Source organism: Saccopteryx bilineata, chromosome 1 (genome assembly GCF_036850765.1).
Source record: "Saccopteryx bilineata isolate mSacBil1 chromosome 1, mSacBil1_pri_phased_curated, whole genome shotgun sequence".
Lineage (NCBI taxonomy): Eukaryota > Metazoa > Chordata > Mammalia > Chiroptera > Emballonuridae > Saccopteryx > Saccopteryx bilineata.
Window position 1 is genome coordinate 141,735,171 of NC_089490.1, and position 11,187 is coordinate 141,746,357.

General features: G+C 48.1%; 1 protein-coding gene across 2 annotated transcripts in view; it reads left to right on the forward strand.

Annotated features, from left to right (window-relative positions):
* HAUS8 (HAUS augmin like complex subunit 8) overlaps positions 1–9,787 on the forward strand; it is a 33,528-nt gene extending 23,741 nt beyond the window's left edge. The window contains exons 5-11 of one of the 2 annotated variants that reach the window (XM_066253296.1): positions 2,675–2,791; positions 2,885–2,979; positions 3,525–3,590; positions 3,694–3,852; positions 5,084–5,225; positions 7,303–7,444; positions 9,131–9,787. In XM_066253296.1, coding sequence (XP_066109393.1) covers positions 2,675–2,791; positions 2,885–2,979; positions 3,525–3,590; positions 3,694–3,852; positions 5,084–5,225; positions 7,303–7,444; positions 9,131–9,329 — 920 coding nt within the window. In that variant the 3' untranslated portion in view covers positions 9,330–9,787. The remainder of the gene's footprint in view (positions 1–2,674; positions 2,792–2,884; positions 2,980–3,524; positions 3,591–3,693; positions 3,853–5,083; positions 5,226–7,302; positions 7,445–9,130) is intronic. The other variant, XM_066253297.1, reaches the window with a different exon arrangement.
* The last annotated feature ends 1,400 nt before the right edge of the window (positions 9,788–11,187 follow it).

Sequence of the window (11,187 nt, forward strand, 5' to 3'; positions counted from 1 at the left end):
GGAGCCTTGGCTGCGGGAGGGGAAGAGAGAGACAGAGAGGAAAGCGCGGCGGAGGGGTGGAGAAGCAAATGGGCGCTTCTCCTGTGTGCCCTGGCCGGGAATCGAACCCGGGTCCTCCGCACGCTAGGCCGACGCTCTACCGCTGAGCCAACCGGCCAGGGCTATTTTCTTTTTTTTACAGAGACAGAGTGAGAGTCAGAGAGAGGGATAGATAGGTTCAGACAGACAGGAACAGAGAGAGATGAGAAGCATCAATCATTAGTTTTTTGTTGTGACACCTTAGTTGTTCATTGATTGCCTTCTCATATGTGCCTTGACCATGGGGCTACAGCAGACCGAGTAACCCCTTGCTCAAGCCAGCGACCTTGGGTCCAAGCTGGTGAGCTTTGCTCAAACCAGATGAGCCCGCGCTCAAGCTGGTGACCTTGGGGTCTTGAACCTGGGTCCTCCACATCCCAGTCTGATGCTCTATTCACCGCGCCATTGCCTGGTCAGGCTCCATCATATGGCTTTTAAAAAATTAAATTTCTTTTTTTTTTCTTCTTCTTTTTTATTTATTTATTTTTTCTTAAAGCTGGAAACGGGGAGACACAGTCAGACAGACTCCCACGTGCGCCCGACCGGGATCCACCCGGCACGCCCACCAGGGGGGGTGCTCGATGCTCTGCCCCTCCGGGGCGCTGCTCTACCGGGCCATCTTTGCTCCAATGGAGCCTTGGCTGCAGGAGGGGAAGAGAGAGAGAGAGAGGAAGGAGAGGGGGAGGGGTGGAGAAGCAAATGGACGCTTCTCCTATGTGCCCTGGCCGGGAATCAAACCCGGGTCCACCGCATGCCAGGCCGACGCTCTACCGCTGAGCCAACCGGCCAGGGCCAAAAAATTAAATTTCTTAATAGAAATACTATACATGCAGATGATAAAACATTTATCCTGTGCAAAAGCCATAGCAATAAAAAGTTACCATCTCCCACCTCAGGTTTCCTAGCTCCTCACCCAGGTGGCAGCTGTATCTAGAATTAAAAAAATAATAATAATTTAACAAATGGTATTATGTCCTCATATTATTGTGACTTTGCTCTTTTATTTCCATGTATTCATTTTCTTTCTTTTGTTTTTTTTCAACTGAGAGGAGGGGAGATAGAGAGACAGATTCCTGCATGTACCCCGACTGGGATCCACCTGGAACCCCGTCTGTGGCCGATGCTCGAATCTACCAAGCTATCCTCAGCACCTGAGGCTGATGCTCGGACCAACAAAGCAATTCTCAGTGTCTGGGGCCAACACTCAAACCAGTCAAGCCACTGGCTGTGAGAGGGGAAGAGAGAGAGAAGAGGGAGGGAGAGAGAAGCAGATGGTTGCTTCTCATGTGTGCCCTGACTGAGGGTCGAACCTGGGATGTCTGTACATTGGGACGATGCTCTATCCACTTAGCCAACTGACCAGGTCCCATATATTCATTTTCTCAACTGCACAGTTGTTCATGAAATCATTCTCTGTTTTAGTTCCTAGCGACAGTGTATTTGACATACCATCTATTCATTCTGCAGTTCTCTGGTACCAGTACCCATTTTAGATGGTGTAAAGCATAACTTCACATTTTTAAATAGAGGCTGAAAAATGAAGGGAACTAATGAGGAAGATGAACAGTCCAGAACAGGGGTCAGGAACCTATGGCTCGCGAGCCAGATGTGGCTCTTTTTTTTTTTTTTTTTTTTTTTTGTATTTTTCTGAAGCTGGAAACGGAGAGGCAGTCAGACAGACTCCCGCATGCACCCGACCGGGATCCACCTGGCACGCCCACCAGGGGGTGACGCTCTGCCCATCCAGGGCAGAGGCCCATCAGAGCCACTCTAGTGCCTGAGGCAGAGGCCACGGAGCCATCCCCAGTGCCCGGGCCATCTTGCTCCAATGGAGCCCTGGCTGTGGGAGGGGAAGAGAGAGACAGAGAGGAAGGAGAGGGGGAGGGGTGGAGAAGCAGATGGGCGCTTTTCCTGTGTGCCCTGGCTGGGAATCGAACCCGGGACTTCCTCACGCCAGGCTGACGCTCTACCACTGAGCCAACTGGCCAGGGCCCAGATGTGGCTCTTTTGATGGCTGCATCTGGCTCGCAGACAAATCTTTAATAAACAAAATAAGAACGTTAAAAATATAAAACATTCTCATGTATTACAATCCAACCATTTCCTACCACTCATGTTCATGGTTGTGGGTGGCTGGAGCCAATCCCCAGGACAACACCAAATTTTTATTGGATAATGCATAACGTACATGGGTCGTTGTATGGCTCTCACAGAATTACATTTTAAAATATGTGGCATTCATGGCTCTCTCAGCCAAAAAAGTTCCTGACCCCTGGTCAGAAGATGGTGGAGAAAAAAGGAGAAAGGGCTGAGGGCCTCACAAGTGTATTGTATGTGTTAGATTCATATTGTGAACACAGCAGCTTTTATTCAACTAAATAGAAAGACTACTTGAATCTTTGGGTTATAAAGAATGTCTCTCTTATCTAGTTCTTTAAAATATATTCAAGTTGATGGTTGGGAATTTTCAAAGGTTTTTCTGCCTTCTCTACTACCTAGCAAGAAGCTTAGTTTTGAAGCAAGTGGTATTATCCAAAAAGGTTGCCTGCTTCCTGGCTTAGGTGTAGAGCATCTTAGTGACTGCGTTGACTTCTAGGGATTCTTACAGGACCCACAGAGAGCAGTGGAACCTTCAGCAAAGGTGACCTGCAGTCCACTTTGCTGGAAGGGCATGGCACTGCCCCACCAGATCTGGATCTCTCGGCCATTAATGGTAAATTGTTTGTTTCACCCCTTATTCTCCCAGCTGGGGTTGCAGCACATCTCAACAAGCTTCTCACCTTAAAAATACTTTCCTTGATCTTAGACAAAAGTGTGTTCAGAAAGACTCCACAATTAGAAAAAACAATGTCAAAGAAAACCCAGTCGACGTCATTTTCTGCCTCGCAGAAGAAGAACCCAGTAAGTGTCTGAAACGAGAGGGCAACTGCTGATGGATTGGATAAATAAATATGATTCAGCTCCTGCCCTGTGCTACGACCATGTGAAGCCTGGGGCTCCAAGAACATGCCTTTTAGGACAAAAACCAACACATATTTAGATCATTTGTAGATTTTTTTACAAGCACACGTACAGGAGTGGATACAAATGTGGGGTTGTGACAAATGAGATTGGGACCTTGTCTGTGTGTCATGCAAGAGAAGGTATTAGATCAGGCCCTGTCCCCTTGCAGGAAGATATCAGGCTGTAGTCTTGCTGGGATGGGAGGCTAGAGTCCTGGTTCCCGAGTGATCCCGAGGGGGCAGGAGCCACCCAGCTGGCCCTTGACCACCCATCCTTCTCCTCACAGAGCACCCAAAAAGACTAAACGAGATAATAGAAACAGCAGGCTGTTACACAGTAGTGAATTATGAATTACTGAACTAAATAAAGAAAGTATGTATGGGTTAGAGCTGAATTTATACCAGTTCATTGGGAACCCAACATATTTTTTCCTTCTCCTTAAGGATCTCCTTGAATTGATGGAAATGATGGAGTCCCAGACATTACTCTTGACTCTACTGACCATAAAGGTGAAAACGATACTGCATTTATGCATGATGTGGGTGGAAGGGTGGCCTCTGCCAGCCAGGAGATGCGACCCCTCAGCCTGAGCTCTTGTTCTGCATCCAACAGATGGAGAACAGTCTGGCTGCATTTGAAGAAAAGGCAGAAAGGAATTTATTAATACTGTGCCAGGAGAAGGAGAAACTCCAGAAAAAGACCCACGAGCTGAAGCGCAGATTTCTCCTCTGTCAGCGGAAGCAGGAGCTGGCAGCTGTCCTTGACGCTCAGGTCAGTTGTGGCCACGATTTTCGAGCTGCATGTCCCTCTGGGTCATCATGGTGATGTTTGGAGGGATCATTTACAGTAGTTGTTGCTCCTCTCCTGGCTCTAAGTTTGTGCTCAGGTTTTGACACCACCGGGTGTTGGTGTGTGACAGTTTATAAGAGGGTGACCTTGTAATAGTAAGTACCAACCATCAAGCAGGACCCTTCCCTTCGGCACACACATGCACATGTTCTTCAGGCCCCCACAGCTTGTGCTCAGTAACATGAAGACAAGCTCTGGCCTGCCCAGGGTCCAGGGTGCTAGTGAGAGGCACAGTCTTGGCACCATATGGTCAGTGCTGGGACAACGTCGTCCACACCAGAGAAGGTCATGGAGAGATGTGGCTTCTCATACAGTGTATGTGTGTCCAGGGGCTGTTGTAAACGAAATCCCACAGACTGGGCAGCTTAAACAACTGACACTTATTCTTTCTCAGTTCTGGAGGCCCGAAGTCTAAGGTCCAGTCATAGGCAGAGTTTGTGAAGGAAGGATGTGTCCTAGGTCTGTCTCCTTGTCTTAGAGATAACTGTCTTCTTCCTGTGTCTCTTCACTGGTGTTCTCCCTGTATGTGTGTTTGTCTCCAAATCTCCCCCTTTTATAAGGACGTCAGGCGTATTGATTAGTGCCCACTCTAATGACCTCACCTTGACTCAGTTCCCTCTGTAAAGGACCTGTCTTCAAATCAGGTCACATTCTAAGGTATTGGTTTGGACATCAATAGAGGAATATGGGGTTAGAAGTGTTTGTGCATGTGGCCAGGCCATGGGCTGAGAATGAGGTTGCTGTCCTTGTGGAGTTGAAGGAAAAGAAACGACAAACAATGAATCCTCACAATGTCCTATGAGGACCCAGAGAGCATGTATGAGGGAAGTGGGGTGGGTGGGGATGGCCTTAAGGTGCGGCAGCTGTTTCAGCTAAGAGCTCCAAAGCAGGAAGGCTCAGCCTTCCTGGGTTTACTGTGATTCCAGTTGAGGGCTGGCCCTTGAAGGTGCTGGAAGGTGCATGCATGTTCATGGCAAGGAGAGTGGTCAGGAACAAGGAGATAGTCCACTGCACCTTGCGAACCACCCGGGGGACTCCCTGGGAGATCCTGAAAGAACAGCCTGTGTCTTAACCTTGCATATGACATGTGTGAAACTTCTGGGGTATGACTGCACAGTCTCGTCTCATAGGCCCCTTTCCCTCCTGTCTGCAGATTGAGATGCTCAGCCCCTATCAGGCTGTGTCTGAACGCTTTAAGGAGCAGTATAAGACATTCGCAACAGCCCTGGACACCACAAGGCATGAGCTGCCTGTGAGATCGGTTCACCTACGTGGAGATGGGCAACGGTTTTTAGGTAGGAAATGGGGCATCTGCCAGGCAAGGAACAGGGGGAACTACCAGTGGGTGTCAGCAGTTACTGTGTGCTGGCAGCTCTGTCCCTTTGTCCTCACAAGCCTCCTCTTAGGTAGATGGTGCATCCTATTTCAAGTGGCTGAGGATGCAGGGTGCCAGCAAGAGTGTGGTTTGTCCAGGGTGGCGCCCCAAGTAAGGACCATGCTGGGATTGTAACTCAGGCCTGTGGTTTCCCTGTTGCTTTTCTACCTGGGTGAGGCATTCTTTAGGAGCAGCCTGCGGTCCCCAAGGGAAGGGGCTCTACAAAGGTGCACTGTTGGCTGGGGCAGTGGTAGGACTGCAGACCCCTGCCCTGTCTTGTCGTCTGCAGAGCCGAGGAGTCCCTTGCCTGCACAGGGCTCCTACCTAACCCTGCACTTGAAGAAATTGGCAGGCGTGAAAAGTGCTGTGCTCGACCTTAGAATTCTCTTGAGAGGAGCTGTCCTCCCGAAGAAGGTTTTCAGTGGCCCAGCGTTTGGTTGTTTCTCAGCAGAGATCTCTTGAGCCTCTGAATATGTTTTGCGTGAGGCTGATGCAGTAAAACGTTGCCACCTAAACCCTCCAGAACTGGGTGCAAACGCGGTTCAAGATACAGAGGCTGTTGCTGAACTGCCAGTCTCAGAGACTTAAATTTTTTAATAGCTTCATTGATACCATACAATTTATCTGTTTTAAAGTGCACAATTTATTTGTTTTTAGTAAATTCATAAGGATGTGCAGCTATGACTATAATCTAATTTTAGGACATTTTTGTTTTTCCAAAAACTAACTCAGTATCTATTAGCTGTTATTTCCCATTCTTACCTCTCTCCTAGCCCTAAGCAATGACTGATTAACTTCCAGACAAAGATGATTTTTAATAAAATCAAGTCTTTTCCAGTATGATATAATTAATGTCTGATATAGAATGTTGGAAAAGTGAGCCTGTTGAGCAATTACTGGTGTCTGGGTTTCAGTTGGGTAGTCATCGCGGTCAGTGGCACATCTGTAACTCTTGGACTCCCTCTCAGAAAAGTTCCATGGATAATTACCAGGAGTTGGAATTGGGGAATGTATGAGTTTCCTGTGGCTGCTGTAACAAAGTGCCACGAACCAGGTAACTTAAAACAACAGAAACTTATTCCTTCCCAATTTGAGAGGCCAAATTAACGTGTGGGCATGGTTGCTTCCTTTTGGAGGCTCTGAAGGCGAGTCCATTCCAGGCCTCTGGCTTCTGGTGTTGCCAGCAACCCTTTACCTTCGTTGGCTCCTGGCTGCATTGCTCCAGTCTCTGCCTTCATCTTCAATGGCCTTGTCCCTTGAGTGCTTCTGTCTAAATTTCACTCTTCTTAGAAGGCACCAGTTATTGGAATAGGCCCTACCCTATGTCCTCATTCTAACTCAGTTATATCTATAAAGACTCATTTCCAGTAAGGTCATGTCCACAGATATTTGAGATTAGGACCTGAACATGTCTTTTTGGAGGATATGATTCAGATCACCTCAGTGGGGAAAGAGGATTTGTGTTTGTAAGAATGTTTATTCGTTTCCAGTGTTTGGTTGATGTGTGTACGTGTATAGCTGGTAGGTGGGACATGTGCCAGGAGTGGAGAGGTGCTGGTTTTCCTAGAGCAGGTGACATGGCACAGTTGTAGGCAGTTCTCCACTAGGGTGGGAGGCGCAGAGATGCTGGAACAAAGGGAGCTACCAGATTCTTTGTAAATTACACATGACACAAGCTTTCTCCCTTTTGCATTTGTTTCTGTCAGGGACACTGGTGTGGCAATACAAGTCTGTTTTGATGACTGCCTGGATGGTGGACATACCTGACCCGTGGTCTCAGGCTGCTGTGTCTCAGGCAGACGGGCCCAAGGGTGGTACAAGGGCTCAGATGTCTTCATCCATGACTCTCTTTGCCTTTGATCTCTTCATAACATGAGAGCATTGCAGTGAAGCAAGTAAAATGTAATCTGCCACCCAGCTCATTCATGGGTTGCTTGGGGCACCTTGAAGTCCATGGCTGATGACCCCTCCCCACTCCCCATCCCCACCTCCTCCAGATGATTTGCAGCAGGAATTGACAACCACGTACCATCTGCTGGGAGAACTTGGGGTCTGCAGTTCAGAAGAAAACGGGAAAATACTAGACCTGCTGGGTGAACTCAAGGAAGTGTCCCGAAAGAAGGATCTGGAGCTCCGAAGGTATTTCAGAAAGTATTTAAAGAAAAAGATAAGGCCCTGGCCAGCTAGCTCAGCGGTAGAATGTCAGCCCGGTATATGGAAGTCCTGGGTTCGAATCCCGGCCAGGGCACACAGGAGAAGCGCCCATCTGCTTCTCCACCCCTCCCCCTCTCCTTCCTCTCTGTCTCTCTCTTCCCCTCCCGCAGCCAAGGCTCCATTGGAGCAAAGTTGGCCCGGGCGCTGAGGACGACTCTGTGGCCTCTGCCTCAGGCGCTAGAATGACTCCGTTTGCAACAGAGCAACACCCAGATGGGCAGAGCATCGCCCCCTTGTGGGCATGCCTGGTGGATCCCGTTCGGGCTCGTGTGGGAGTCTGTCTCTGCTTCCCTACTTCAGAAAAATACAAAAAAGAAAAAGCCATATATTCACTGTTCACAAAAATTAGGGGATATTTCAAAATGAATATGAAGTGATAAAGAAGCATTTGATTTTTTTTATTAAACAAGAACATTGGAAAAGCAAACGACAAATCAAAGAAAGTTGTTTGATTATGCAAATGAGATGCAAAACCAACTTTTATTTTATTGGTGAAAATGCACTATACAGAAGGCTGAAAGTATTGGAGTATCTGCATGTTCCCTGATCCCCTAATTTTTGTGAACAGGGTGTTTGTGTGTGTGTGTGTGTGTGTGTGTATAAGTGGGTTTCTTGTAGATTGAAAAAAAGAAGAAAAATAGCGCCCTGTCAGGCAGAGATGGGCCTTGGCGGCTGCACTATGCAGAGAGCAGGCAGCATTTGCAGAGGCTGAGGCTCCAGGGTCCAGCGAGGCAGGGAGAGGGTAATGGGTAAAAAGCCTTCAGCGCAACAGAAACCCTGAGTGACTTCTCCAGCAGCCAAAACAGAAAGAGGTGATAGCAGCACCCCTTGTTCACTTCCTTAGATCAACACAGCACTGCAGGTACCCTTGGATTGGTCTGTTCATATTTTAAATATTTTCTAGGGTTAGGGTTTGGGGTGATCTTTTCAGAACTTCTTCCTGAAGTATAAGTACATAGAGAAAAGGTGCAGATTGTAGTGGTACAGCTCAGTGGGTTTCAGCAGCATGTGCTTGCCCTTGTGGAACCAGCCCCAAGTCCAGCGTGGCACAGGGCCAGCCCCAGAGCCACTCTGGCAGCTCTTCTCCCTTTCCCTCGCCTCGGGGGGATTTCTAACCCTGGGGCTTTCTTCCACATATTCCAACACTCATCCTATTTTCTTCTTTACAATACTAAACATACTTCCTGAGATGCCTAAAATATCTGAAAGACACTCATGCCAAACTGGAGTTACTATGTATGCCCCAGGATGGAACCGGGCACGCTCGTTTAGTACCTGCTTCCCCACCACCAGTTACTTCGAGAACAGGCTGGGATGCTGCCCTGTTCGCAGCTCTTATCACTTGTTCCTGACACGTGTTGATGCTCCCTAAATATTTCTTGAACAAATGAATCTTTTCCTTCACACCTATCTGGTCCTGTTCTTGGGGCTTCCCTGTTTGAGCTCTGTTCAGACAGAGCTTTTTGACCTGTGCTTTCCCACAGTACATGGGAAGAATCAGCCTGAACCTGCTGCCTCCACGCTGCCACCACACAAGGGGAGAGGCACGTTGGCCTTGGCCCTTTGCCAAAGAGGGTAAAAAAGGCATCATCTTGTCTGTTATTCCCACAGGAGCTTTGCCCAGGTGCTGGAAGTGTCTGCTGGAGTGAGTAAAGAGGCAGCCCTAATCAACCAGGAGGTCTGGGAAGAGGCTCATGGCCCCGTGGCCTCTCGCCAGTGGTATTTCAATGAGGAGGACACCCAGGGGAAAATCTGGGGAGAGGCCAGCAGCCTGCTCCTGTCAGGTGCTGATGAGCCACATGCACTGTGATGGCACATGCACCCAAGTGGGACCTTCCTGCAAACGTTGGGAAGAAAGCACATCCTGCCTGACCAGGTGGTGGTGCAGTGGATAGAATGTTGACCTGGGATGCTGAGGAACCAGGTTTGAAACCCCAAGGTCACAGCTTGAGCACGGGATCATAGACATGACCATATGGTCACTGGCGCCGCTGGAGCTCCCCCCGCACATGTGAGAAGCGATTGATGAACAACTAAAGTGCTGCAATTAAGAGCTGCTGCTTCTCATCTCTCTCCCTTCCTGTCTGAATCTCTGTTTCTCTCTCTCAAAAAAAAAAAGCATGTCTTGTGCCACTTGTCCAGGGCACACGCATACCAGGGTGGCATTCTGGAAACTCAAGCACTTTAGTTACTTAGTTCAGCAGTATAGCTATTTTTGTGTGATAATCTTGTTTGATATTTAAAAAATAAAACTGTTTGGCAATTGAACCTTGGTCTCTATGTAAGGGGGGAGCAAAAGACATGTGTTGTCTTACGTTTTTCTGAACAACTGGTTCTGAGCCTCAGGACCCCTGAGACATTATGAATATCTCACTTTCAAGATGATTTCTGTCCTTCAGTCAGTCTCAGGGCTGTTTTGTTTAATATCTGACAGCGAGTTAGAGTTGGTCCTCAAATGGAAATTCTCCATCCAGTTCAACATCCCAGTAGTGGTCGCTGGGAGGCTCCTGTGGGCTTTGCCATTGCTACAGCCTACACTCCACACTGGACTGTGCTGCGGAGGATTGGCCCAGCCAGCTCTTCAGCTCCTGCCTGCACCACATGGGCTCCAGCAGTCCTAGTGGTTCCCATGGATGGGCCTCCTGCATTATGACACCCAGAAGGGGACGTGCTCAGTGAGATGTAGCGTCCATCCCCATCATATATTCTGGGCAGAGAGATGCAGCCACTTGATCTTAACAGTTCAAATAGGCCCACTTTCATCCAACCTTCCCCCTTAATCCCACCAACCCTTACATTTTTAACTGGGGCTTTTTGGTGACCTTGTCAGCAGGTTTAGGATTTACGGTTGCAGGTGGAGGAAGCAGTCACCAGTCAGACGTAATATCCATTCCCACAAACCATGCAGGTCAAGGAGACAAGCTCTTCCCATTACCATTAGGTGAGTTTAAACCTTCTAGCTTCCACCCACACTATCCAACCCTTTCATTTCCATGTTTCCAAGTCCTAGTAAGGCTTCAACGTGGAGCTCCTGTATTAGAGTTCCAGAACCTTCACCTCTGACCTGTCCCCTTCACCACCTATTAGTGTGCAAAAGTTTTGGGTCCATAGAAGAGGACACCCCAGGGACCCTGGTCCTTTGTCAGTCATCTTAATTAGCCAGATATAATCTCTCCTAGCTTCTAAAATTTCCCCAGACTGAGATAAAAACAGCTGACTTGTTTGGGGTACATGAGTGTTGAGGGACCAGGAGGGTGCCCCCTACCCCACTCTCCCATAGTGCTGAATTTAGACCTTTGCTTCAACCTTGTCAAATGGGCAGCGGCGTGCTACATGCTGCGGGCCAGCAGGGGCCCCAGAGAGCTGCAGAAGGAGCAGGTGGTGTGTCACACTTGTGCTGAGGACTAAACTGAAAACCATTTAAGGGACAACTCAGCATTATAAAAATGAATCGTGGAAAGATTGCCATTATTTTCTAAAATGAGAATAGGTCAGAAGGTGTAGGGTGCAGAATAATTTGTGTTAAAACTTCTCAAAACCTGGAAAGATAAAAATGTCTCATTGGAGGGAGCTGGGGACCCTGAGGATGCTTTCTTGTGATACTTGCATTTTGCATTCCTTTAACATTTCAGTTAAATATTTTCTCATCTGTGTATTACATTTTTATT